This window comes from Mastomys coucha, unplaced genomic scaffold (assembly GCF_008632895.1).
Source record: "Mastomys coucha isolate ucsf_1 unplaced genomic scaffold, UCSF_Mcou_1 pScaffold22, whole genome shotgun sequence".
NCBI classification, from domain to species: Eukaryota; Metazoa; Chordata; class Mammalia; order Rodentia; family Muridae; genus Mastomys; species Mastomys coucha.
Window position 1 is genome coordinate 67,887,814 of NW_022196905.1, and position 25,701 is coordinate 67,913,514.

The 25,701-nt window shown below is 41.0% G+C and overlaps 1 protein-coding gene and 1 long non-coding RNA gene across 2 annotated transcripts in view; both read right to left on the reverse strand.

The window, feature by feature from the left end:
- The window catches only part of Chic2 (cysteine rich hydrophobic domain 2), a 37,062-nt gene extending 14,720 nt beyond the window's left edge, over positions 1–22,342 (reverse strand). Inside the window, exons 1-3 of the mRNA XM_031342756.1 lie at positions 21,876–22,342; positions 6,866–6,920; positions 6,580–6,735 (exon numbers count right to left, since the gene is read on the reverse strand). Coding sequence (XP_031198616.1) covers positions 6,580–6,735; positions 6,866–6,920; positions 21,876–21,994 — 330 coding nt within the window. The 5' untranslated portion in view covers positions 21,995–22,342. The remainder of the gene's footprint in view (positions 1–6,579; positions 6,736–6,865; positions 6,921–21,875) is intronic.
- A 314-nt stretch (positions 22,343–22,656) lies between these two features.
- Positions 22,657–24,622, reverse strand: LOC116071267. Its single transcript, XR_004110796.1, has 2 exons — positions 24,212–24,622; positions 22,657–23,616 (listed from the first exon to the last, which is right to left on the reverse strand). It is a non-coding gene; the product is annotated as an uncharacterized LOC116071267 (long non-coding RNA).
- Between the last annotated feature and the right edge of the window lie 1,079 nt (positions 24,623–25,701).

Sequence of the window (25,701 nt, forward strand, 5' to 3'; positions counted from 1 at the left end):
ACTGGGATTTGTGAGCCTAGCATAAAAGCACAATTTTTTAAGTGATAAACTAGACCACCAAAATCAAAACTTCAGCTCCGCCAAAGACATTGCTAAGAAAATAGAAAAGGCAGGCTATACATTAGAACAATAATACTGACACATATCTAACAAGACACATCAGAATGATGTTAGATATTCTTAAGCCTGGCACAGTGGTGCATGCTTTATACCTCCAACACTCCAAAGGCTGAGACGCAGGATAATACTAAGTTCAAGTCTCGGTATAGGTTACATAACGAGACACTGTCCAAGTTCAACATAGAAAACAGCCATTTTAGAAAGTCAGAGATTCAAGGTTGGAGAGACTGCTCACAGGTTAAGAGCATTTACTGTTTTTGCAGAGGACTGGGGTTCAGTTCGCAGTACCCACATGAGGCTTACAACCTGTAACTTTGGCTCCAGAAGATCTGACACCCTCTTCTTGTCTCCATAGGCTCATGTATGCATGTGGTACACATAATTCACACAGGCACAAAGATAGACACATACACATACAAATAATAAAAGAACCTTTTAAAATATTCTTTTATATTCTTTGCCCTGCCCCCTCTTCAGTGTTGGGGTTCAAAGACAGGTCATTCTGAATGCTAAGTAAGCACTCCATCACTTAAAAAAAAAAATCTCATACCAACAAATAACCAGCTTTAAACAGGCAAGATGTACTTTCCTCCATCTTGGAGTCATAAGGTCTGCTGAGAAAAGGACTTGTAAAGGCAAATATGTCTAGAAGTCTTTGAGGCCATTTATTCGTTAGCTGTAGGTAATGGGGTCTCCAAAACGAAAGGGACCACACAGCTGGTCTAAAATAAAACATACTTATGTCCAAGGTGAAATAAAATTCTACATAGGTAAGAGTTATAACTTGTTCAAAGCAAACAATAACATAATCCTCCTTGTGACAAACTGAGAAAAAACAGTATAATTTGGGATTATCAGAGCCCAACAGTGGCATAGCTTGTGTCAAATTCCAAAGCAACGTTCCTGCTTTCTGCTAAGGTCATTGGATGAGAATCTGTGTGATGCTATATCCTCAAGGATTTAAACTAATGACAAGTAGATAAGTAAAAGTAGGTTCGTGCTCTTAAAATAAATAAATGAGAAGGCTAAGTTCACACTTAGCATTGCCTTTAACCCCAAGTGCTGGCATGGGAGTTGAGTCAAAAGCAGGTAGATCTGAGTCTGAGGCCGGCCAGAGTTACACTGTGAGACGCCCTGTTAAAAAGAGAGGGAAGTGGGCAATTTGTTTCAACTCTTTCATTTCTTACTTTGTTTTGTTTTGTGGTGCTACAGGCTGAATACCTTGCACATAGCAGGAAGGCACTCTACCACTGAGAAACATTTCACAGTCTCCAATACTAAAAAGGTAGATGGACAAGTAGCAAATAAACATAGTATCATTACTTAACAAGGGCACGGCAACTAGAAGTACCATGACAGTTCTACAGAACCACCACCACCTCTAAATACTACCAAGCCCTGGCCAGGACACTGAGCAACTGCAACTCCACACAATGCTTGTGTGAATGCAAAATTACGTGCCACTTTGGAAAAGAGTTTTTTTTTTTTTTTTTTAAACAAGTTTCTCTTAAAATAAAGCACACAATTACTACATTATCTAGTAATCCCACTTTTATATTCATATGAAAATAAGGCAAGTCTTACTCAGAATCACTAAAACCACACACAATCCAACTAACTTCAACTGACAACAAATAAACAAACTGTGAAAGGCTCATCCATACCCTGGAGAAGATATAGTAAAAACTGCTCACAATGAAAAAGGAATAAACCACTAATATATAAAACAAAATAGATACATTTCAAATGTGCTGAGCTAAAGCAAAGAAGTCAGGATAGAAAGGCTACATAAACTAGGTATCTTCACTGATATAATACTCTAGAAAAGGCAAAACTATACATAGACAGATAGTGACCATCAGTACAAGCAAGGGAAAAAAATGCTATGTACTTTTTATGAGTAGCTTTGTAATGCTGCATTCATAAAAACTATAAAGCATTACACTGAAAATTTACTTTTTTTAAAATTACAAAAGAATTCTCAAAAACTAAAGTAGTATTAATAGAAAGGTAATCTAGTAGGCATAAAAATAATAACTGATAATAACAGATTGTTAACAGACTCTGTGGAACAAGATCCTCGTAAGAGGGGAACCAAGTTGGAGACAGGGCTTTGCGTTTTTTTGTGGGGGGGAGGAAGGGGTTGTTGCTGCTCTGTTTGAGACAAAGTCTCATAGTTTAGCCCTAGCTGGCCCCTTTCTATGTAGGATAAGCTGGCCTCAAAGTTGGAGATCTAGCTGCCTCTGCCTCCTGAGTGCTGGTATAAAAGGTGTATATCACCACCTGGTATCAAGTTTTAAAGGCAAAGCAGTTTACTTACTTAAATTAGTGATTACAGTGAGGAAGACGATGAGTTCTAAGTTGCATAATAAAGTATATTTTTGGTCCTGACTTATATTGGAGGCAGAGACAATTACAGCCATGTAAAAAGATTTTGAGTCACAAATGCAGAGACAAGAGGGGTTCACAAGCTAAAGATCAGGCAGCACTTTAGCCCACTTTTAAAATACTAATGCCAAGTAGGTGTGTAGGTATTATAGGTATGTGTGTAGGTGTATAGGTGTGTGTGTGTGTGTGTGTGTGTGTGTGTGTATGTCTTTGTGTGTCATGCTGGGGAATCAAACAGTGGACCTTGCAATCTTGGGCAAGTGTCTTACCACTGATCTCTACCTCTTCAGGGCCTCTTAATAAGGAATGCCTAGATAGAACTGTCAGAATCCACAAAACAGACAGGAATAAAAAAGCACCTTGATATTGATTGATTGACTGATTGATTGATTTTATGTATATGAGTACGCTGTAGCTGTCTTCAGACACACCAGAAGAGGGCATCAGATCTCATTACAGATGGTTGTGAGCCACCATGTGGTTACTGGGAATTGAACTCAGGACCTCTCGAAAAGCAGTCAGTGCCCTTGACAGCTGAGCCATCTCTCCAACCCTGCATCTTGATTTTTTAACCTCTAGTTGAAATGCATCTTCTTCAGCTATCTATGTGAAACACTAACTGTAGTAACCAAACAGGAATGGTGCTTTCACATCATTTGCTGAAATCATAGATTCTTTCCTTCAGACCAGATAACCATGGATGTGCTATCTTATTTCATATATGTTAATAAAGAACAACTTGATAAATCTGTTTTAAAGCATTTTAGAAGCATTTAGTTGTTTTGTTTTAGAACAAACAAAATCTATTTTTGTCTGGCAGGAAAGTACACACTTAGAGTAAGCATGGAGTAAGCCAAGATGGAACAAGTCCCTCAAAGCTAGACCTATAGTTTTGGTCTACCATTGTCTTCCCTCTCCTCTTCTACGCCGTAGGGTGGTCACTTTCCTGGAATAAGTAGAGGCTTCATAGATATCATCCTTACCCAGATTCATTCTGTTACAACAGATGTGTTAGATCTAGGACTTCATATAAAAGTATAACTACTACAAAGTTGAACTTGCTAGGGGAAAGAGCAATAGTTCCTTACTATGTTCTTCAGGAAGGGGCTTCACAGAAGCCAAACGGAACCTGCTGAGACCAGTGGTTTTTTACAGAGCTCTGTCCTTCCTCTACTTTGGTTACTTTGGCTGTCTCATATCCCATCTGTAGGCACTCTTATTTCTATTTCCCTAGTCCTAGTTTTAACCCTATCGTTTCCCCTCCAAATCCCAAGGATTTGAAATATGACTGATTAGCTGCTTCTGCTATAAAGGGGTTGTCACTTGGCTGGGTTCTACCAGAGTCTTGTTATAAGGAGAAGAGATAGGCAAATGTGACATCCAGTATGGATGGGCCTGGAGTATACTGCAGCTATTGTTTTCTTTTATGAAATCCTCCTTTCCTAATTCTCAGTGAAGTCATTCACAGCTTGCTAATGCAATCACTGAACAGCATTTTCACATGTCTTCAAATAGTTTCCAGTTTCTTATTTTAGTTGTTTGACATATAATTGGGTTTTTGTAATCTAAAATATTATTTAATGGCCGGGCGGTGGTGCTGCACACCTTTAATCCCAGCACTTGTGAGGCAGAGGCAGGCAGATTTCTGAGTTCAAAGGCCAGCCTGGTCTACAGAGTGAGTTCCAGGACAGCCAGGGCTACACAGAGAAACCCTGTCTCAAAAAAAAAACCAAAAGAAAAAAAAATTATTTAATGTATTTAGAGTATTTTAAATGTTATACTAAGCAAGTATTTATAGGCTATAGTATTATTAGACTACCAGACACGACAATGAAGGGCTAGAAATTCCTGATATCCTGTCTCCCATCTCACAAAGGTGTTCTAGTACTCTCCATACATTCATGACACGGTACTGAGAAGTGTATACTCAAGGCAGGGAAATGTATAGAGAACTATAAGGTGTTCACTTTTTTTTTAAATATACCATTCACATATTAAAATATCTTGTATTATTCATTTAAAAAGTAAAAGAAAAGGAAGAAGGAGGGAGGGAAAGAAAGAAAAGATCAGATCAAATCTCAAAATCAAGGCCAGATCCAAAAGGCAAAGCCCAGCACAGTAACCATATGAACTGGACAGCCACTCAGACAGCAGCAAGGCCTGAACTGAGGAAGACAGTGAGAGACCGGCCTGAAGAAGATCAGAAAATGCAATTGTGGATCCAAAGACTGTCAGACAGTTTTGTTTTGTTTTGTTTTGTTTTGTTTTGCGGCCTAGAGACAATCTGGCAAGAATTATGAGGGTAAAAAGTCTCTAAGAAAGTACGGCCAGCAAAAACTTCAGCCACACAAGCTTAGTGACCTGAGATCCACCCTGAAACCCACTTAAAGGCATAAGAGAACTGACTCCACAGTGCTGTCCTCTGGCCTTTAGACACTTGCTGTGGTACCTACCCGCGCCCCTCCCCACCCCCAGTTCAACACACAAATAATAAAGAATTTTATGAGAAATGTAAATATTTTAAACATTATAAAAAAACAATTCTATTATAAAAGCATCATTTCCTTTCTAGCAATAAATCATCTCAAAAATTTTCAGTAGAATATACCTCTAACTTTATAATAGAAATCAAGTAACAAATTAAATGTGGTTTCCTTCATTTCCTTGCCATTATTTAGCACAAAAATTAAATGTTTCCATAGAAACATTCAAGCCAACTTGGTTGACACCTGCCCCTCCTTTGGTTTTCCAGGCTGGTCTTAACTTCCTATGTAGCAGATTTACTATCCTCCTGTCTCAGCCTGAGTGCTAGGATTTCATACCTGAGTTACCACACATGGCTGAATATTACATCAACTTTACACCTGTAAGTATAATATTTAAGATAACGAAAACAATGGTGCTATGTTGGGTATGGTGGCACATGGCTAGAGCATTTGGGAGACAGATGTAGGCAGATCTCTTAGTTCAGGCTAACCTGATATATACAGTGAGTTTCAAGCTAATCAAGTCCAAGGAGTAAGACAAATCTTCAAAAAAACAAAAGCAAAAAACAACCAAACAAACAAAAAACCAACTTTTGATTTGTATTATTTTGGCATATCTATAACTAACATCTTGGAACTTTTTCATTATAAGCACTGAAAATTAGGTCTTCAGATTATTTTGCCTAATCGGAGTCAGTGTATATTCATTATAGAGAAGCTGTAAAGTACAAAAATAAAATAACCCATATTATTTTACTGTAAGCATTTTATCTCCTCTATGGGTACTCTCATAGTACTAGTAATAATATTAGTCGCCTTACTGACAACTTCTGTTATGGGTTGGATTTGAAGTACCCCTCCAAAAGCTCGTATGTTTGGGAATGGAGAGGTGATTCAGTGGTTGGCAGTACTGGCTGCTCTTGCAGAGAACCAGGGTTCAATTCCCAGGAGCCACTGGCATCCAAGGAATCTGACACCCTCTTCTAATTTGGCTAGACAACAGAGACTCACATAATGACCATGAATGCATAGAATACTGACATATATAATATGATATTTAAAAGTAAAAGGAGAGCTGTAAGACATCTTAGCTGACAGCAGAGCTCTTGCCAGGGAGACTGTACACTACAAGGTGATTTGGATCATAAGAAATACAACCTATTCAACAGACTAAAACACTCATAGATTCCTCATATCAAGGCGTTTTTGGAAAATGGTTCAAATGTCTAGACACAGGTGAATATTATCATTTTATAGCTATATCAATCAGATTTAAAGAAGTTAAGAAGTATGTCCATGGACACAGAAATAAATGGTACCATTCTAGTCCATAATTAATGTATACAGACATAGTGCTGTACTCTTTGAGTATAATTTCCTAATGCATAAAAATTATGAATAGTATTACACAGCTGTTTTATAATATTTGAATATATAACTTACTCAATTAATCTTGCTTTATTGTATCAGATTATTTCTATATAACATTCAGAACAGTATGGTTCATTCAACGGAAAAAGAAAAGGTAAAAGTAAGACTTGTTTCGCACTTCTAAATGTAAATGGAAAGATGTAATTCAACTTACTCTTTTACTGAGGCAAATGACTGGCCACATGCTGCACCCTAACGTGCAGCAGCAGCACAGGCAGCCGCAAAGCAGCCACCGCACATTAACAGGAAGATTCTTCCTAAGACAGCTGTTAACTCTGTTGATGCTGGCTTTAAATTCTTCAGGAGCTACCTAAAGGAAGGGAAGAAACAACACTGAGATGCTGAGTGACAATAAACAGGTCTTAGCACACATTTCTCTCATCTCTATGAGAAACTAATTTGAGATATATAAACAGGAGATCAATAAGAGAGACACTCACTTTTCCAGTTAATGAAGAAGGGAATTCTGATTCAAATTTGTTGCTCAGTCCAAATCTGTTTTCAAAAAGGAAACAATATGTTATTATATGTCACTGTGCCAACAGCACAGAAGCTTGAACTATCTAACTTAAAGGTGGAGTGAACAGAACCTGGATCCGTCCACAGAGTGTCTGAGACAGAATGAAGGTCTAAGATACCTTTTGTAAGATATCATTTTGTAAGTTGCTCATTAAGATAATCATAATTAGTAACTTACAAAATGTAGCATATAAAGAGTTTCCAGTAGAACCAAAGCTTTTATAGAATGATGAAGCACAGTGTTAAATAACCAGCAGTAGGTAAGAAGATAGTTTATTTTATGAGCTGCCATAGCATCAAAGCATAAAATATTAATCAGCAAATTTTCTAGCTTTCACTGTTTTGAATTCCTACTACATTTTGTCTTTTAAATACCAAATTACCAGTATCCACTTGCTTCAATTTATTTCACTCTGAACCAAAAATATTTGTTCAATGTTTATTTCCCTTGTTTCTGAGTTGTAGTGCTATTTTTAAGAATGAAAAATTTAAAATAGAAACATTTTACAATATTAATTACAACATATGTAATAATGTATTACAGCTAAAAGCACATACACTAGACAAGAAAGCCCATTAACCCATTACTTGAACAACTAATTAGGACCTCTCTACTCCAGATAGTGAGTCCACAATTACAGGACTAGCTAGCAACACAGGAAGTGGCAGGACTCAACAACACTGCTCAATTCAATCACAGGTTTTTTTGTTTGTTTGTTTTTCTATGGACATACATGAATATAAAGTATTAATAAACAGATGGTATTGTGGGTAGGGGCTGAAATATACAAAAAGGGTTTAAATTCAAGTCAAGATACAATAAAATTGTGAAGCCTGAAAGTCAAAAATGAACAGCAGACAGTAGGAAGCAGAAACTGCCAAGTGAAGGAGGGGTAGTCAGTAGTTCCCACTGCAACAGCAGAAGCTGAGAGGACTAAGTAGGCAGATCACCATGAGAAGCATTAGACCAGAGAGCAGAGAAAAACATCAGAACCGCTGAAGAGTAGCTGTATGATAGCAGAGTCCTATATCTTAAGCCCCCGTGAGTACTTCTTTTCTTTATAATCTAATAGTCTCACTGTTCACATTTTTTAAATCCCAAAAGGATAATGGTGAATGTTCCCAATATAACCCTTAATGAAAAATGCAAAAACCTAAAATATTATTGCCTAAATTTTAATGTGATTATTTACATATGAAAACAAAAATCAAATCCATCCAATACTTAATCCTAAAGAATAAAGACTATGGATGACATTTCTTATTTTCATGTTTTCAATAACTACTCTAATAAGATCTATCAGTATTTAAGACTAAATCTGAAGACTAAGGATAGACTGTGGAGACTAGCCTGAACCTGCATTTGGATCCCCAGAACCCACAATAAAAGTCAGGCACAATACCTGCAAACCCAGCACAGAGGGAGAAAGATAGGAGGAAGAGTATGAGCTTCAGGTTCTGTGAGTTTACATCTCAGAAAATAAAGGTAGAGTGACAGCAATACAGGAAAAGACAACCCACATCTACCCCCCACACACATGAACATGCACACCGTTAAAAAGAACACATAACACACATGTATGCACACATACACCCAAATGCATACTTGTACACATTTTAAAAGTACATATAACACACACAACACATACATGCACATCAAAAAATAGGAAAAAAAAAAACTAGGAACAATTACATAAAACCCATGAGTCCTTTTGTATATTAGTGATCCTAAGTTTCACTTTCTACTTCATTGGGAAATACAACTTCCCAACTTGTAAATAGTCTTTATGCCTTTCTTTATAATTATAAAAAAATTAAAATATGAAGAAAAATGAGTTTTGTTTTTAAGACAACAAGGAAATTTATGTACAAGAGATATACCAATATTTAGAGAGAACTCTACTAGCTTTAGAGTATACTTCAGGGCTGGGAATGTAGCTCAGTCAGTAACACTCATAACATTGCCTAGCATATACTAAACCCTGGGTTCGATACCAAGCACTACAGAAACTAGGAGTCAGGACACACATCCATAATGCCAAAACTCGGAAGTGGCAGCACGAAAATCAGGAATTCAAAGTCAACCCAAGCTACATGAGAACCTGTCTTAAACAACAACAACCACCAAAAACAAAAGAGGGCATTTTAAAGCACTTTTGTCATTTTGGTTTGGGATTTTTTTATCTGTCTCTGTCTCTGTGTCTCTGCATATGCACACATGGAGGCCGAAACAGGAGGTCAGTTATCCTTCTTCACCACTTTCTACCTACTCTTTAGACACAGGGTCTTTCTTCTTGAACCTGGGGTTATTGATCTCTGCTAGCCAGGTACCAGAAAGTTCCTGATGTTGTCCAGTCTCTGCTCCCCTTGCAAGCCTGAGCCACCTCATGTTCCTAGGCGCTGAGATCCCATCTATATCTAGCTTCCATACTTCTCCATTGTTTTGTTTTTAAAAATAATTTATTTATTTTTATTCTATGTACATTAGTGTTTTGACTGCATGTATGTGTGAGGGTGTCAGATCCCCTGAAACAGGAGTTACAGACAGTTGTGGGCTGCCATGTGGGTGCTGCAAATTGAACTGGGTCTTCCAAAAGAGCAGTCAGTGCTCTTAGTTTTTTATAAGATTTACTTATTTTATGTTTCTGAGTATTTTTCCTGCATGTATGTCTGTCTGCGCACTGTGGCTGTACAGGGTGTCCAAGAGGTTCTGAAGAGGGTGTCAGATCACCAGGACCTGGAGCTAGGGATGGTTGTGAGCCACCATGTGGGTGTTCGGAACTGAACCCAGGTCTTTTATAAAAGCAACAAGTCCTCTTAACATATGAGCTCTTCCTCCCCCTCCATCTCTCAAAATTTCCAACTTTTTAACCAACCAAGGTCATGAAGTAGAATGTAGAAAACAAGGTATGGAAAACATGTTGATTTCAAGAAAGCTAAGCAGTAACAACAGGCTTTCAACTGAAATGGCAAGCTTGCAGCCAGCAATCCAATTAGGTAAAATAAGAACTGGCAAGTACAGAAAGCTAATGTGGTGCAGCTGGAAGAGCAAAACAATGTAGAGGGAATGCCTGAATTCTAATCCTGGTTTAAATATCAATTCAATATATTGTCAGAAAAGTAAATCTTCCCTTCAGTCTTATTTGTCTCTGATAAGACAGCAGACCAAAGAGCAAATGCTGTGCTGTCCTCCTAAGTTTCTGGTTTTTACAGTGCTAAGGGTCACATCCAGAACCCTGGCAAGCGCTCTCTCGTAAAGCTCCACATTCCAGGGCCAGCTCTATTTTATTTACTTACTTACTTATTTATTTATTTATTTATTTATTTTTGGAAATAAATGGACTTACTATATAGGCCAGTGTGACACAGAACTAATAAGCCTACTATCTCAATCCCTCACCCTCATTTTTAAACTTTATTAGTGTGTGTGTACACTTTTGGTATGGTGTTTCTGCTGGCTGGACACAAGCTAGAGTTAATAAAAAGTGGAAATCTCGATTGAGAAAATGCCTCCATAAGATCTGACTGCAGGGCATTTTTTTAGTGAATGAATGATGGGAGAAGGCCAGCATGCTGTGAGTGGTGGTCCTGGGTTCTGTAAGAAAGCTGGCTGAGGAAAGCATGGTGAGCAAGCCTTTTAGCAGCACCCCACCATGGCCTATGCATCAGCTCCTGCCTCCAGGTTCCTGCCCTGTTGAGTTCCTGTCCTAACTTCTGTCAATGATGATATAGATATCATAATGATATTGAAGTGTAAGCTGAATAAGCCCTTTCCTCCCTAGATTGCTTTGCTCATGGTGTTTCAACAGAACAACAAAACCCACACTAAGACAGTGTGCATTCTTGGACACATCTGTGTCACAGAGCTCACATGGAAGTCAAGGGACATCTTGGTGGCATCGGGTCTCTCCTTTCACCTTCACATAGGCTCTAGGGATCAAACTCAGGTTGCTAGGCTTGGGTAACAATAATGTCTATACACTGAGCCATCTCATGAGCCCAACTTTCCCAAGTGGGTTTTGTTTTTGTGAGAGTCTCTCTGGATAGGCTTGGTTGTCTTAGAGTTTGCTATGTAGACCAGGAAGGCTTTGAATTCACAGGGATTCTCCTGCCTCTGCCTCCCAAGTGCTGAAATTAAAGGAGTGCCTCACCATACCCAGATCCTCAAATTAGAAAACAAAAAACAAAACCCTGCAAGATTTGGGCTTCACTTTATAAGGCCAGTTGCTATACAACAATAAATGTTTTAAGAATGTATTTATTTATTCTTATAAAAAATAGTTTACTGAGGTCTCTCTTTTTACAAGAAGTTTGTCTGAAGTTTATAGTCTAGAATAAGATGTAAAGGTTCATGCCTACTGTACACCCAGGATTAAGAAGGATGAAGAGGATTTGAAGTTTAAGGCCAGCCACAGCTACATAGTAAATTCTAATTGCATATAAATAAATAAATAAATAAATAAATAAATAAATAAGAGTCTGTACTCTAACATGTCTGGCTAATTCATGTTCTGACAGAATACAATTATGAAAAAAGAAAGATGTACATGGTAAGAAATAATGGAGAGTTCTGATTTTACATAGGAGGACAGGCTTCTCATTGACAGAGTTCTGAAGATAAGGACCTAGTTTCTGGATGTTGGAAACAAGTATTCATAAAAAAGAGCTAGCCTGTATAAAGGGCCTAGGTCAGAAATATGCCTAGAGTAATTCAGAAGTGGAAAAGAAGCCAGTACAACTAGAATGAAGTAAGCAAGCAGAAATACATGTTCACATGGTAGGTAGTTTAGGTTAGGGAGAGTGCTGCAGGCTACTCAAAGGACTCTGGGAGATGTGGTTCCAGGAAACTGATACAGAAGAGATACTGCTAAATTACATTTCATAAGCATTTTCATGGCAGATATGCCAGTAAGGCTATAAAGGGAAAAAAGCCTAGTGTAAAAGGAAAAAGTAGTAAATCTCAGGCAAAAGAAACAAACCTTGTTAGGTTTCAAAGAGAACTAATAGGTTGCTTGACACACTGGATACAGAAAGACTTCTAAGATGTGTCAAATCTTCTGCTCTATGAGGCACTGTACTGGCCAGTTTTCTGTAAATTTGACACAAGCTAGTATCATCTGGGAAGAGGAAACTTCAATCCCCCATCAGACTGGCCTGTAGGCAAGCCTGTGGGCATCTTCTTCACTAATGATTAATGTAGGAGGTCCCACCTCCCTGTGGCATGCCTAGGCAGATGGTCCTGGGGTATATAAGAACGCTGGCTGAGCAAGTTATGGGAAGCAAGCCAGTAAACAGTTTTCCTCCATGGTCTCTGCTTCAGTTTCTGCCTTGAGGTTCCTGTCTCAGCTCCCCTAGCAGACAGACCTGTAAAACAAATAAATCTTTTCCTACAAGATGCTCTGGTCATAGTTTTTACCCAGAAATAGACAAGTGCCTACACCTGTGACTAGTAACTGCCACTCAGAGAGTCCACCAACCTCTTCTAACCTCTGCGGCACACACACATTCATGGAGACACTCATACACACACACATATACATTCAAACAAAAATCTTTCAAAGAATTTCTTTAATCCAAGTAATGCTAGGTCCACCATCAACTAAAAGTAAAAAGCTATACTTGAAGCTGCTTTAAGCAGAGGATTACGTATTCAGTTTTGGAAAGAACTCCAGCCTACCACTCCTCTGACACTCAGCCTGTAAAGAAACCCATACTCATAGAATTTTATCTTCCATCACTATGGCAAGACCTATACACAAATGAACTAAAAATTTCAGACTCAAACTAAACACATGGGTTAAATAGACAGTAAATGAAAAATAGGAACATATTTCCTAATGTTGGACTTTGAGCTTAATGAAATCACATTTTTTTTTTTGCTATTTTTGGAGATGAAATCATAAGCATGGAAGAAATTACAGACTTTGATGTTTATAAACCACGCTTTAAAATCAGCCATCTCATGTGTTTGAATATCAATAAAGAACAAGGACTGAAAGAAGATACAAACCCCCTGCAATTGAACAGACAGACACTGACAGAGCATACACACACACACACACACACATATACACACACACACACACACTCACAGAATGCCCTTTACCAGAAGACAAAAGCCTCTGCAGTTGTACACTAATCTCATTTTAACTTTGTGACCACATTCTGAACCATGTTTAGGCTCATCTAAGATATTAGATCCTCTGAGACCCGAGTTAGAGCTAGTTGTAAGCTGCCCTGGGGGTGCTGGGAATCCAGTCCATGTCCTCTGGAAAGCAGTAAGAGGACTGCTGGTAGAAAGGACACTTTTAGGGTCAGTCTACCTTCACTCTCTCCACCCCATATGTAAGCTAGAATATAACTAAGTTAATTACTCTAGGCATTTTGTTTCAGTAATAGAAAGCTTACTAGCACAATAGACCACCAAAAACAGTAACTACAAATAACATTTGCTTCTGTAAAAAGGCAGATAAAGAAGGCTGAATATATAAAAATTCCTTCACTGAACAAACCCAGAACTGACTTCATCATAACCCCAATGCAAGATTAAAGAAAAGACAGAAAGCTTTTGCCAGTCAGTGTGGCACACACCTACAACTCCAGCACTCAGGAGGCAGAGGCAAGAGGAATGCGCATTTAAGGTCAGCTGGAACTGCAATCAATTCCAGGCCAGGGGAACTTTGTTACATACTTGTCATCAACAAAAGGGAAAAAAGGAAATTATATCAAAGTCTAGTCATCTCTACCATAAGTAAGCTACATGAAAGAACTTTAAAAATAAGAAAAAAAGGGAACTAGAGAGATGACTCCACAGTTAACAGCACTGGCTACTCTTCTAAAGGACCTGAGTTCAATTCCCAGCACCCATATGGGAGCTCACTCTTGTAAGTCCAGTTCCAGGGCTTCTGACACCCTCACATGAACATACAAGCAAGCAAAAAGAAAAAGGAAAAAATGCACATAAAATATAAATAAATAAGGAAAGAAAGAGAGAGAAAGGAAGGAACGAATGAACAAAGGAAGGAAGGAAGGAAGGAAGGAAGGAAGGAAGGAAGGAAGGAAGGAAGAAAGAAAGAAAGAAAGAAAGGAAGGAAGAAAGAAAGGGAGGAAGAAAGGAAGAAAGAAAGAGAGAGATACTTTTTTCAGGACACATTAAAACATTTCAGCCCTTGGGATTCCAAATCAGCTTTAAATGTAGATCTTTCCCTGAAATCTAAGAAATAGCCATCAAACACCACACATACCGTAGTGAAGAATGTTATTCCACAAACATCCTCACTTCACAATTACAAGGAAGCTCCTCTGGCATATTGGCACCCATGGCAACAGGAGATCCAAATGTCATTAAAAATGGTCCCAAAGCAGCTTATTAAGGGCAGACCCAGTTCTTTGACTTCATCTATCACAGAGCCAAAATCAAATCAAATGAATCACATATACACAAGTGGAAAGGGAAAGGAAGTCACTGCTATGTTTTTCTCTATCTTACGGAAAAGATTTGTAAAATTTGATGGTTTCTACCTAAAACTGTAATACCTCCTTTAACTATTGACTAACCACAAACCCAGCCAGACCATGGTGATGTTTCACCCAGATTGCTGCAGCAGCCTCCTCAATTTAACACTAACATTCGCCTCAGTAGTAAAGCCACGACAGTACACAGTGTGCTCTTATAGATGGCATTTCATTCATAGCCCTGAAGTAACCCCAATTCTGTCTCTGTCTCTGTCTATCTCTGTTTCTGTCTCATACACACACACACACACACACACACACACACACACACACACACACACACACTTGAGTGGGGGAGGAACCTTTCAAACCAGTTTACATCCTCTCTGGCCCATACTGAACTCTCCAATCTTGTTTCAAGATGCAATCTGTTTTCTGTAAGTTCTAGCTATAATGTAATGCTTCTTCAGTCTTCCTAGGTTTCCATCTCAGCATCTTCTAGACTCAGCATGCTCTTCATAAGAATGTTTTATCCTCTCTTAACACCATTCTCCCAACCACATTACTTCCCATCACAACACCGTTCACTGGTCATCTTCACAGTAATTCTTCATTTATAGCTCACCTACTAACTGTAAACACCACATGACAGGAAAGTCATCATGTCTTTTTGAAAGCTTGTATGACACCTAGCATGAAATGGGAATCTAAGAAATATCTGTGGAGCTGGAGACACAGCTCAATTGGTAGTACTTGTCTATCATAGTACTTGTCTAGAGTAAATGAGCCCAGGGCCTGCTCACCAACACCACATAAAACAGGTTTGGAAACGACAATGAAACAAACAAAAAAACATATGCCAAATATGAGGTGGTGATAAAGAATTAGAGCTAGCCTTGGTGGTGCGTATACCTTTAACCCCAAGACTTGGGAGGCAGAGGCAGGTAGATCTCCGAGTTCGAGGCCAGCCTAGTCTACAAAGCTAGTTCCAAGACAGCTAGAGTTACACAGCTAGAGAAGCCCTGTCTAGAAAAACAAAATAAACAAACTCCCTGGCAAGTATAACAGTTTGGCTAGTGGAAGGAAGCAAAGCAGCAGCCCACACAGGCGAACTGTGCCCTTGGAAAAGCCAACACAGCCTCCAGGTACCCTCTGGTAAGGTCGTCTTTGGAGTAAATACTCTTTTAGTCCATCTGCTCATCTGCTTTTATGTTCAAGAACTTGTTTTAAAGTAGGAAAAAAACAGCACACACCTAAATTCCCAGGAGTTGGGGAGGTGTGTGTGTGTGGGGAATCTCATAGTTCAAAGATAACCAAGCTACATAGAGAGACCCTGTCTCAAAAAAAAGAAAAGAAAGAAAGAAAAAGAAAGAGGAAGAAGAGAGAAAAGTAAGAACAAAGCAGGAAAGTAATGTCACATTTTGCGTCATTTCTTTTTTTCAAATGGTAAAAAATAATGAAATCATGTGTACACAGGAATAAAAATCAAACCATGATTAAAAAATAATTTGTTGAATCTCTATGATGAGTCCAGGTCATAAAATTACAGTTGTATGTCTGATTCCCTTACCTAACCTCCAAAGTAGGTATTATCCCCTTTGCAGATGAGCAAACTGAAGTTTAGAGAAGTTCATCTATGGTTAATTAGGACATATCCAAGGATTGAAACCATTTCTTGTATCTTCCCAGGGCATCAACCACTGACGTATGAAATATATCTGATACAAGAAACACCTAGAGTCTCGCTCGACACAAACACTTAGAAAAGAGCATAGTAAGAGAGATATGCCTACACTGCCAACGACTCAGAAGGCCAAACTACCATAATGAGCTCAGGAGTTCAAGAGAAGCCTATCAAGATCCTGCCTCATAAATACACATATCCTAGACTCTTAGCCTGATGATTCTGGTTGGGTCAAGTGAGCAAAATAATCTTCCACAGAAAACAGTAGTGTACAGATACTCAGGAGCATCGGTTGTAAAGTTATATTCAAGGCTTAACCTTTCTGAGAACAAAGTCTAATACAGCTACCTAATGGATTAAAAACCTGCCAGGAGTGGTGGCTCAGGCAGCACTCTGGAGGCTAAGGCGGGAGGGCAGCTTGAGCTTCAAGTCAGGGTATGCTACAAAAAGAGACACACAGAGACAGACAACAGACTCAGAGAGAAACAGAGACAGAGAGAGAGAGAGAGAGAGAGAGAGAGACAGACAGACAGACAGAGGCAGGCAGGCAGGCAGGCAGGCAGGCAGGCAGGCAGGCAGGCAGGCAGGCAGACAGACAGACAGACAGACAGGCCAGCCCAGCCCTCTAGTTCAGGCCAGCTTCAAGCTCTCAGTAGTCTACCTACCTCCACTGGGATTACACATGTAAGTCACTACACCTGAGTTAAAAGACTCCTGAGCTGATCTCTTACTCAGCTCAGGGCCTGTAACATAGTAACAACATGAATTCAAGGTGTCTCTCAAATTTTTTAGAGCACTATTATTTAAGTTGTTGTTTGGAGTACTGTTTATCAACATAAATAAGTATGCACAATTTATTTTTCACTATTTAGTCCCTGTATTCTTCTTAGTCATATAAAAATTAAAGTATTTGTCAATTTCATATCTCTAGATAAGCTCAAATCTAACTAAAACTGTGAATTCAAACAATATGTAAATTTTCAAGTTTAAATACAGTGAAACTTTGAAACTTCAGCTCACTTCCATATATCTCATTTATTTTATTTTTACAGGGGGAATGTACAGTGCACATGTGGGGTCAGAGGGCAATTCTGTCGAGTCAGTTCTTCCCCTCCACATTTGCATGGTTTCAGGGATCCAGGGACCCACTCTGGTCACCAGACTTGTGCAATAAGGGCTTTCAGCCACTGAGTCACTAGCTGGCTCTGTTGTTCTCATTTCTTCAACAAAGTTTACCCATTAAAATTTAGTAGTTGTCCTATTAAGACACATGCACAGCTTGTCTTCCTTCATATTCTTCATCAAACTAACTGCCTCTATGATTTATTTTGCTTAAGTTTATTTACTTACTTTTTTTTCTTTTTTCATAAGCTAGGATTTCTCTTTGTAACCATGGCTGGTCTGGAACTCATTAAAATAGACCAATCTGGCCTCAAACGCAAAGAGATCTTGCCTGCCTTTGCCTGAGTGCTGCGATTAAAGGTGTTTTAATTTTACTTAACAAATTAATGAGAAGACTAAGTTAAAAATCAAAGAAGATGCCCACTCTAGGAGAGCTTCAAGTTTGGTTCAGATATGGGATGAGTCTAAATAAGATAACAATGACTATTATACAGTCAACAGTGGTAGGTTACCCAGCTAACCCAAGCTTTGAATTACTTTTAAATTCATTTCCTCAACTTTTAAAAATTCTTTTATACTAACACATTCCTTAAGAGTTATCATCCTCTCTCTCTCTCCTCTCTTTCCGCGCCACTACCTCTACTCCCTCTCAATTAAACCTCTTACACGTGGGGAAAAAAAAGAGTTATCATCCTTATGATATATCAAAATAGGGTTGGAAAGATAGCTCTGTAGGCAAAGGTGCTTGCTGCCAGGCCTGACAAGAACCCATAAGAAAGATACTATCACTTCACAAGATCACATGCCCTCACACACATACACAAAGTAAATAATAAGGTTAAAAAAACTTGAAATCTGAGATAAAGATCTACAAAAACTAAAATTATAAACCAGTGCTATCCAGCAAACCATCTGCATGTCCCTTTCACAATTTCTGGGCCTGGCCCCTGGCTGGCTAAACTGTTCTTCAACATGGTCAGATTAGCCACCAACTACTACACCTAACAGGCTAGAAGCTTTCTGACCTTGGGCACCATGGCTTTCCTGTGGTTTTATCCCATCAAGCAACATAATAAAGGTAGTTTAGAGTATAAATAAATGGGTTGGAGTAAACTTAGTAAATACTGACATTATGTGATGTGTCTTGTAATGATCACACTGGTTCCTCTAGACTCACCAATCTGTTGAGCTGTGACTGTCTGTAAATACAGATCAGTTATGGCAGTGTGTTTTACACTGCTTATGAATTTCCAATAAAAAGAGTATTAATCAGTTTGACCAACAGTATCTAGTAAGTTTGTCACTTTTTTCTTCTCCTAGTCTTCCAAGTTATATGTATGTACATAGTATGAAACTATGGGAATTTATCATTTTCTTTTCTCATACATGATTTTTCTTCACTATGTTTCTACAAAAAAATTCTCTTATTACATGCAAATCAAAAATAAAAAGTATTACTCATCTAGAATATCAAGAACATATCACAAAAGAATAAAATGATTTCTCAAATTAGAGTAATAGTGAGTTTATTAAGAAAAACTAGAAATACTCAACTGCAAAAGCAAGCATACAGGTAGACCTGAATCTTTTCAGTCTGGCCTCGATTACAGATGATACTGTCATCGATACTGTAACTGTTTATAATATCGTTTCTATCAAAATGAGAAGGGAAGAATTCTTTAACCAACTCCTTAGCAAAAAGGGGAGTAAACTTATGTGGTTTACTATAATTTTAATTTTTTTAAAGATGCATTTATTTTATCTTTGTGTATGAGTGTTTTGTTCGACCTGTTGTAATTGGAGTTATGGATGGTTCTAAGTTACCATGTGGGTGCCAGGAACCGAACACAGTCCTCTGTAGGAGCAACAAATGCTCTGAACTGCTGAGCCATCTCTCCAGCCCATGGTTTACTATAATTATTAATCACTTTTCCTGTTTATACTTGAAAAGGAAAATGAAACACAGTTATAACAACATATGAGCACAAATTTCAAAGCCTTTTTGCAGGCGCAGACTTGGCTATGCAGTCTAGTATGCCTAACATTGTGCATGACGGTCATATGTAAATTTTACATTATTATATAAATCTATATCCCATAAAACAGGATTGGGTTTTCACTAGCTAAAGATTCTTATATATCTATATACAAGCTGGCTCGGAACTAAAAAAAAGAACTAGCTAAATGAATCACTGTTTGGTTTGAAAATGGCAATGCTGAATTCTTCACCTATATTTTACACAAATGTTTCTCAAAGTAGAGAATCACCTGAGGAGGGTACTAACTAATAAAGGCGAGTGTTTCCTGGGCGCAGCACCACACACTCATGCGCTCCTCACACATTCTCTCACTCCTTAATCTGGAAAGGTATGAACTAATAAGGCTGTCATCCATCGTGTGAACTGAGGAGACACAGGTGAGTACTGTATGGAACATGGCAGAGGAGGGAAGGGGCCACCTATCAGAAGGGTCTCAGGAAGGTCAAAAACACATTAGGGCTTCCTGCTAAGGTGGCAAACACCACCACCACCAGTGTCTACAACAGAGTCCTCGAGACACATCAAAACCACCTACAAGATCTTCCTCCAATGCCATCAAGACCTACTGATTAGGCAGGGCTTCACTCATGTGTACCACTGGCCTGGAGAAGGGGTGGAACAAAAGCTGGGGCTCTCCAGGTGATTTTAATGGGCAGAGACACTAGACTAAATGACTGTTAGTCTTGCAAATGGAAGTACTTATTTCTAATGCTGATAATAATAATGACTAGTATTTCCTGAGCACAAGCCAGGTGATTCTGAAAGTCAAGATGAAAAACCACTAATAATTACTTCACTCTGTTAACCAATAGTCAACTACAATCAAACTTTCTATCTGACCACTTTGACTATTCTATTTCCCAACAAAGTGTTTAGCTTTCTTCTTCTTGAGCAGAAGAGACACTACAACTGCACTTGAATCTTTTTATTTGGTTACTCTGAACCCAGGACAAGCACTACCACTGAGCTACATCTCCAGCCCTAGCTGAACCTCTATAAATAAAATTCTGTCAGCTTTGATTCGACAGGAGGAGTTTAAGGGAGACCACAGACAAAATGAAAAAGTTCAGAAATCCTTTATGTTCTCTGAAGACCAGGGGAGCCTGCAACTCAAAGATCCACTTGCCTCTGCCTCCTGAGTACTGGGATTAAAGATACATACTACTAAGTCCTTTTTTTTTTTATTTGTTTGTAATTGCTTCTAAAAGCATCCATAGTCCTTAAGTTTAAAAGAAAAAGAAAAAAGTCCTAAGAGTTAAACTAAAAATTAAATAGCAGGTTATGACACTAAAAGCATTACGATATACATTTAAACTGTATTATTCATAATTGGCTATATTCCTTAATTAAGTTTGTGTTGACAGTTAAAACAGAGCTGTTATTATGGTGCGAAGTCCCATCTCCTTATCCAGGTACTCGGACTATGATTATGCAGTGTTTTTATCCTGCTAAGTCACCTAAATACACACGTTAACAGGTGCTAAGAAACCAACGCATTACATAAGCATACCCGAACAACAACATGGCTAGTCAGGGTGACTGCCCTCAACAACACAGTGACAGTCTTCTGAGGAGCACACCCCACTCACCCTACACCAAAACACCTTGAAAAGCGCTCCAGACATCTTCAGACTCGCTGCCTTTTTCTATCAGTGATAAAGTGATATGCAAGTTCAGGAAGTTTTGAGCCATGAATTTTTGACTGGAGACAGTAGCTGCAAAGGAGTATCAATAGCCTAAGTTGTACAAACTCCGGACTTTATCAGGGAAATGTTACAAAACTTCCTTCTTCCGGACAGCTCATTATTTGCCTCGTCTACATTCCTTGATTAGTCATGACCTTTCAGAATGCTTTCATCCCTTATTGTCTGAATAACACTGGACTTTTGATGTCGCTAATAAACCTTACAGGAGCCCTTATCAAAGAAGCCAACCTAGGTCCGTGCCCCTAAAGCAGACGGATTACAGGAAACTCAGAACTTGTAATTCGTTGTGAACGAATGTATCCTATTTTTACGTCCACCTGTATATTTCTACCACACATAATTCACAGCGACTTAAATCAGTTTTGCAGGAATTTACTCTTGAGGAGCTGAGAAGCCCTGTGTGTGTCGTGTGAACCTCATTTACCAATTGCCACTGGGATCTTACACCTCAGATCTGACCTCTGAGCCATATGTCAGTGGGCTGTAAGTCAGGCAGAGTCCCCAAAAGATAACGGGGGGGGGGGTGTTTACAAAGATGGATCCCATAAGATGAGAGAAAGAGACAGACAGACAGACAGACAGACAGACACCTCTTAGCCTGTACGGATGGCCCATTAAGGCAGACCCTAAAGAGTCATCTTCCCGGCCGGGACCCCACACATCCAGCGGGCCATGGGGCCTGCTCCGGGTCGGGGCAGTGGGAGGGGAGGCCGGCCCTGTGTCCCCACTTGGGAATCCTAAACAAATGGAAACAGAGCAAGTTCTCACTTCCTGATAGCCGGAGCTTCCCGAAGGCCCCCGTCCCGCGCCCGTCACCGGGGACGGGGCGGGGAGGGAGGGGTTCAAGGAAGGGGGACCCCCGAGGGGTCCCGGGCCCACCCAGCCCGCGCCTCCCGTTCCCGTCCTAGCCCTCGCCGGGCCTTACACGGTGACGTGACCGGAGCCGCGGACCACCACCGGGTCGGGCGAGTACTTGAGCAGCTGCTCCTCCAGGGCCCGCTCCTCGTCCTCCTCCTCCTCGTAGATTTCATCGAAATCCGCCATCCCCGCGCCTGCGAGCCCCCCGCCCGGGGCCCTGGCTGTGGGGCGGCCGCCGGCGAACGGCTGGTGAGGCGGCGGGCGCGGAGGCCGCGAAGCTGGCGCTCAGCAGGCTCGGCTCCGGCTACTAAGGAGACCCGGCCGCCGCCGCCGCCGCCGCCGCCGCCATTACCGTGGGCAGGAACAACAACACAATGTCAACATCCGCCGGGGCCACCCCCGCCAGCGCCGCCGCCGCCGCCGCCGCCGTCGTCGCCGCCGCAACTCCGGCAACCACAGCAACAGCCCGAGCCACAGCAGGAGCAGCCGGCTACCGCATCGCGAGACTTCCCGGGAGCGCGGGCGGGCGGGCGGGCGGGGGCGCGCGGACGCGCGGGCGGGCGCGAGGGTGGGTGGGCGAGAGGGCGGGCGGGCGCGCGGGGCGCGTGCACGCGGAAGGCCCCGCGCGCTCCCGGAGCGCGCGCCTTTCCCTCCGCTTCCACCCGGCGCGGCCCCGCCCTCCGGCTCCAGGGTCAGCGACCCGGAAGGCGGCGTCTGTGTAGATAGGGCCGCTGACCCCGACTCGACTCAGGAGAGCCAAACCGAAGTCATCTCCAGCCCAAATGGCGACAGAAGGACGAAGCCCCTGGCTGGACGAGAGGAGCTGCCCTGAAAGAATCTGACATTCGTTTAATAATAATTTAATAATCCGTTTTTTAGTCCACGATGCGAAGCAGAGTTGGTTGACTTTGCCAACTTGAGACCAACAAAGCAGGGCGTTCTTGTCTACTGTTCTACCTGATTTTCCCAAAATATCTCCAGCTATTTTGTCCTTTTAGCCTCTCAAGTACAGTCCCAGCCAGGTTGTTTGTTTGTTTAAACAAGAAATCGCACCATCAGACTATATCAAACAAAGTTGACAAGTTCTCCAGGTTCCAATTAAGAAAGGTGCAGCTGTATGCTTCACCTCTAATGAAAGATAATGTTTTCTCTCATAAGCCTTACCAGTTTCCTCCACAAAAGGGGGGGTGGGGGGAAGAGCAGTGGATTTAATGGATGGGTTACCTTGGACTTGGTTTCATAATCAAGAGTCAGCCCGGCATCCAAACAGCACAGGAACAGGACTGGACTCCTAAGGACAATGTGGACAAAGGAGTAACAAGAGTTTCTCATTGTACTGGGAAGGACCCAGTGTCCTGTAGACAATTTTCCACAGAGTGTTCACGTCTTTCAAGACTGTATATGGGTCTTTGTCCAAGCAGTGGGAAATGCTGTACAACTTAATCCTGGAAAGAGCTGATGGAAAACGGGCAATGAGCTAGGAAGGGAAAAATAGTCGATGTGTCAGACTTATACTTTCCCAGATTTATTAATTCAATAAACACTGAACCTGCTATGAGGTGAGCTGTGTGTGTGCGCATGTGCGTATGTATGTTACAGTCTCTGGCAGTAACTTATCTGTCATTAAGGCAAGCAATCATAATTCTCTATGAGGGGGATGGGGGTAGTCCAGAGGGTATGTCAAAGCTCCAATGGAGCATACACACAGGAGGCAGCTTAGCTTGGTAGTTCTGAAGGCTGACTTTGAATCTCCTTCTATCACTTCCTATGGGTCCCTGGACAAGTCCTTTAACCTCTTGGTCTTTGACCTGTAACAGGAAGACAAAAGTGGGGCATGGTGGCACACATCTATAAAACCCTAGCAGATGGGAAATGGAAGCAGAAAAATCAGGAATTGAACGTCACTCCATATAGCCAGTTTGAGCTATCATAGACCCTTGTCTCTAAAATAAAGATAACAGTACCTATCCCCTAGGCTACTTGATAGATTCTCTTGATGCTTGGAAGGCTTAGAAGAGGGCCTGGCACTCTGAATATAAAGTCACAACAGGAAACATTCCTGATTCTCCCCAGCTTCTCCACCATGAAGATCACCACGTTCCTTTTGCACTGTGTAATGTTTCGGTGTCCGCGAAGTGTCATTCACTTCAGAGACCCTTATGTGAACTTGCTCTTGGTCCTGTGTGTATGTGTGCATTTAATACTCTCCTTCAGGACTTCAACTTCAACGCAGCGGTTGCAGAAAGCTCCTGACCCTTCTCCCGGACAGTAATCAAGAGACCAGTGGCCACATTCAAAGAGTGGCTGCAGAAAGGATGGAGGAGGAGAGAATGAGGAGGAGGAAAATGGGTCTGTTCCGGTCACGGGCCACACCCTGCGTGCTGTGTGTGACCCAGAATTCACCTCTCAGTAAACACGGCCTCTGATCATCACCCAGCTGACAACTTTCCAAGGACGGAGGAAACTGGAAGAGCCCCTTCCTTCTCCAGCACCCTCCACAGATCTCCATGAATGTTTTCTGACTGGAGATGGATCATGGCTGGCACTGCTCGCAGAACACTGGGAGTTAATGTGGCATCATCGGAGGACTTGCAAGGAGCTCACTCTCCGCACTGACGTGTGGGAGGAGCATTCTGGTTGGACTCTGTAAGATCGGACTAACTCCCACTGCCGAGGTGTGAAGAGGAGTCGTTGTTTTCTTTCTATTTGACTATCTATCTTCCGGTTTCAAAAACCGGCTGGTGTCAGTAAAGGGGCGCGAGACCTGGGAATGAGGCCAAGAGGGTGAGGAAGGATGAGTCAAGCATTTCTCTATAATAGTTGACATCATAATTCTAAACTCCACCCCCAACACTCCAGGATTGTTTTCTGCCAAATGACTTCCTCTACCTTTCCTGAGTATGAACCAACCTTTTTCAAAAATTTCCCCCTCTCCTGTGCTCACAGTACACACCCCTGCAAACACGTCACCTTTTGTGTACCTCTTCACATGTTCCTTCAGACCAACTGGCTTAAAACAAACAGGACAGCTCAGAACACTCAGGAGCCAAGACTTTAGTTGCTATTTGAGGCGGGGTGGGGTGGGGTGGGAAGGAGACAGCAACTCACTTCATAGCCCAGGTTGGCTTCAAATTTGTGACAATCCTCTTGTCTCATCCTTCTGGGTGGTGAGGAGTCCATCATTCATAGATTTAAAGACCTCCAACTAGTTAGGCAGTGGTGGCACAACCCTTTAATCTCAGCACTCATGAGGCAGAGGCAGGCAGATCTCTGTGTTCAAGGCCAGGTTGATCTACATACAGTTCCAGGGCAGCGGAGGGTAAACAAAGTAACCTTGTCTCAAAACACACCCCCAATACATTTTATTTATTTATTTACTTATTTATGCATTTATTTATGCATTGGTGTTTTGCCTGTACATATGTTTGTGTGAGGGTGTTGGATCTCCTGGAGTTAGAGACAACTGTGAACAGCCATATGGGTATTGGGAATTGAACCCAGGTCCTTTGGAAGAAGAGCCAGTGCTTTTAACTGCCGTCTCTCCAGCTCCCACATCTATCCTTCTGAGCTTCTTCACCCTCACTGGAACCTTTGCCATGGAGTTATGAGGGATCACATGAGATAGCGCATGTGCTGTGGCCTTGACCCTTCCCTAAAATTCATACATCAGCTTTAACTCTCAGTGTGTCATTGACTGCCTTTGGACATGGGGCTTTGGGGATAGCTAAATAGGTTTAAAATATAAAGTCGAAGGTTTCAGAAGAACCTTCATACCTTGATAGAGACAGCAGAGACCCTGACCTCTTCCTATCTGCCATGGGAAGAAGCCAGCAAGAAGCAAGCTACCTGAGAGCCAGGAGAATGCCTTTGGCAGACTGGTCCCAGGCTCTTTG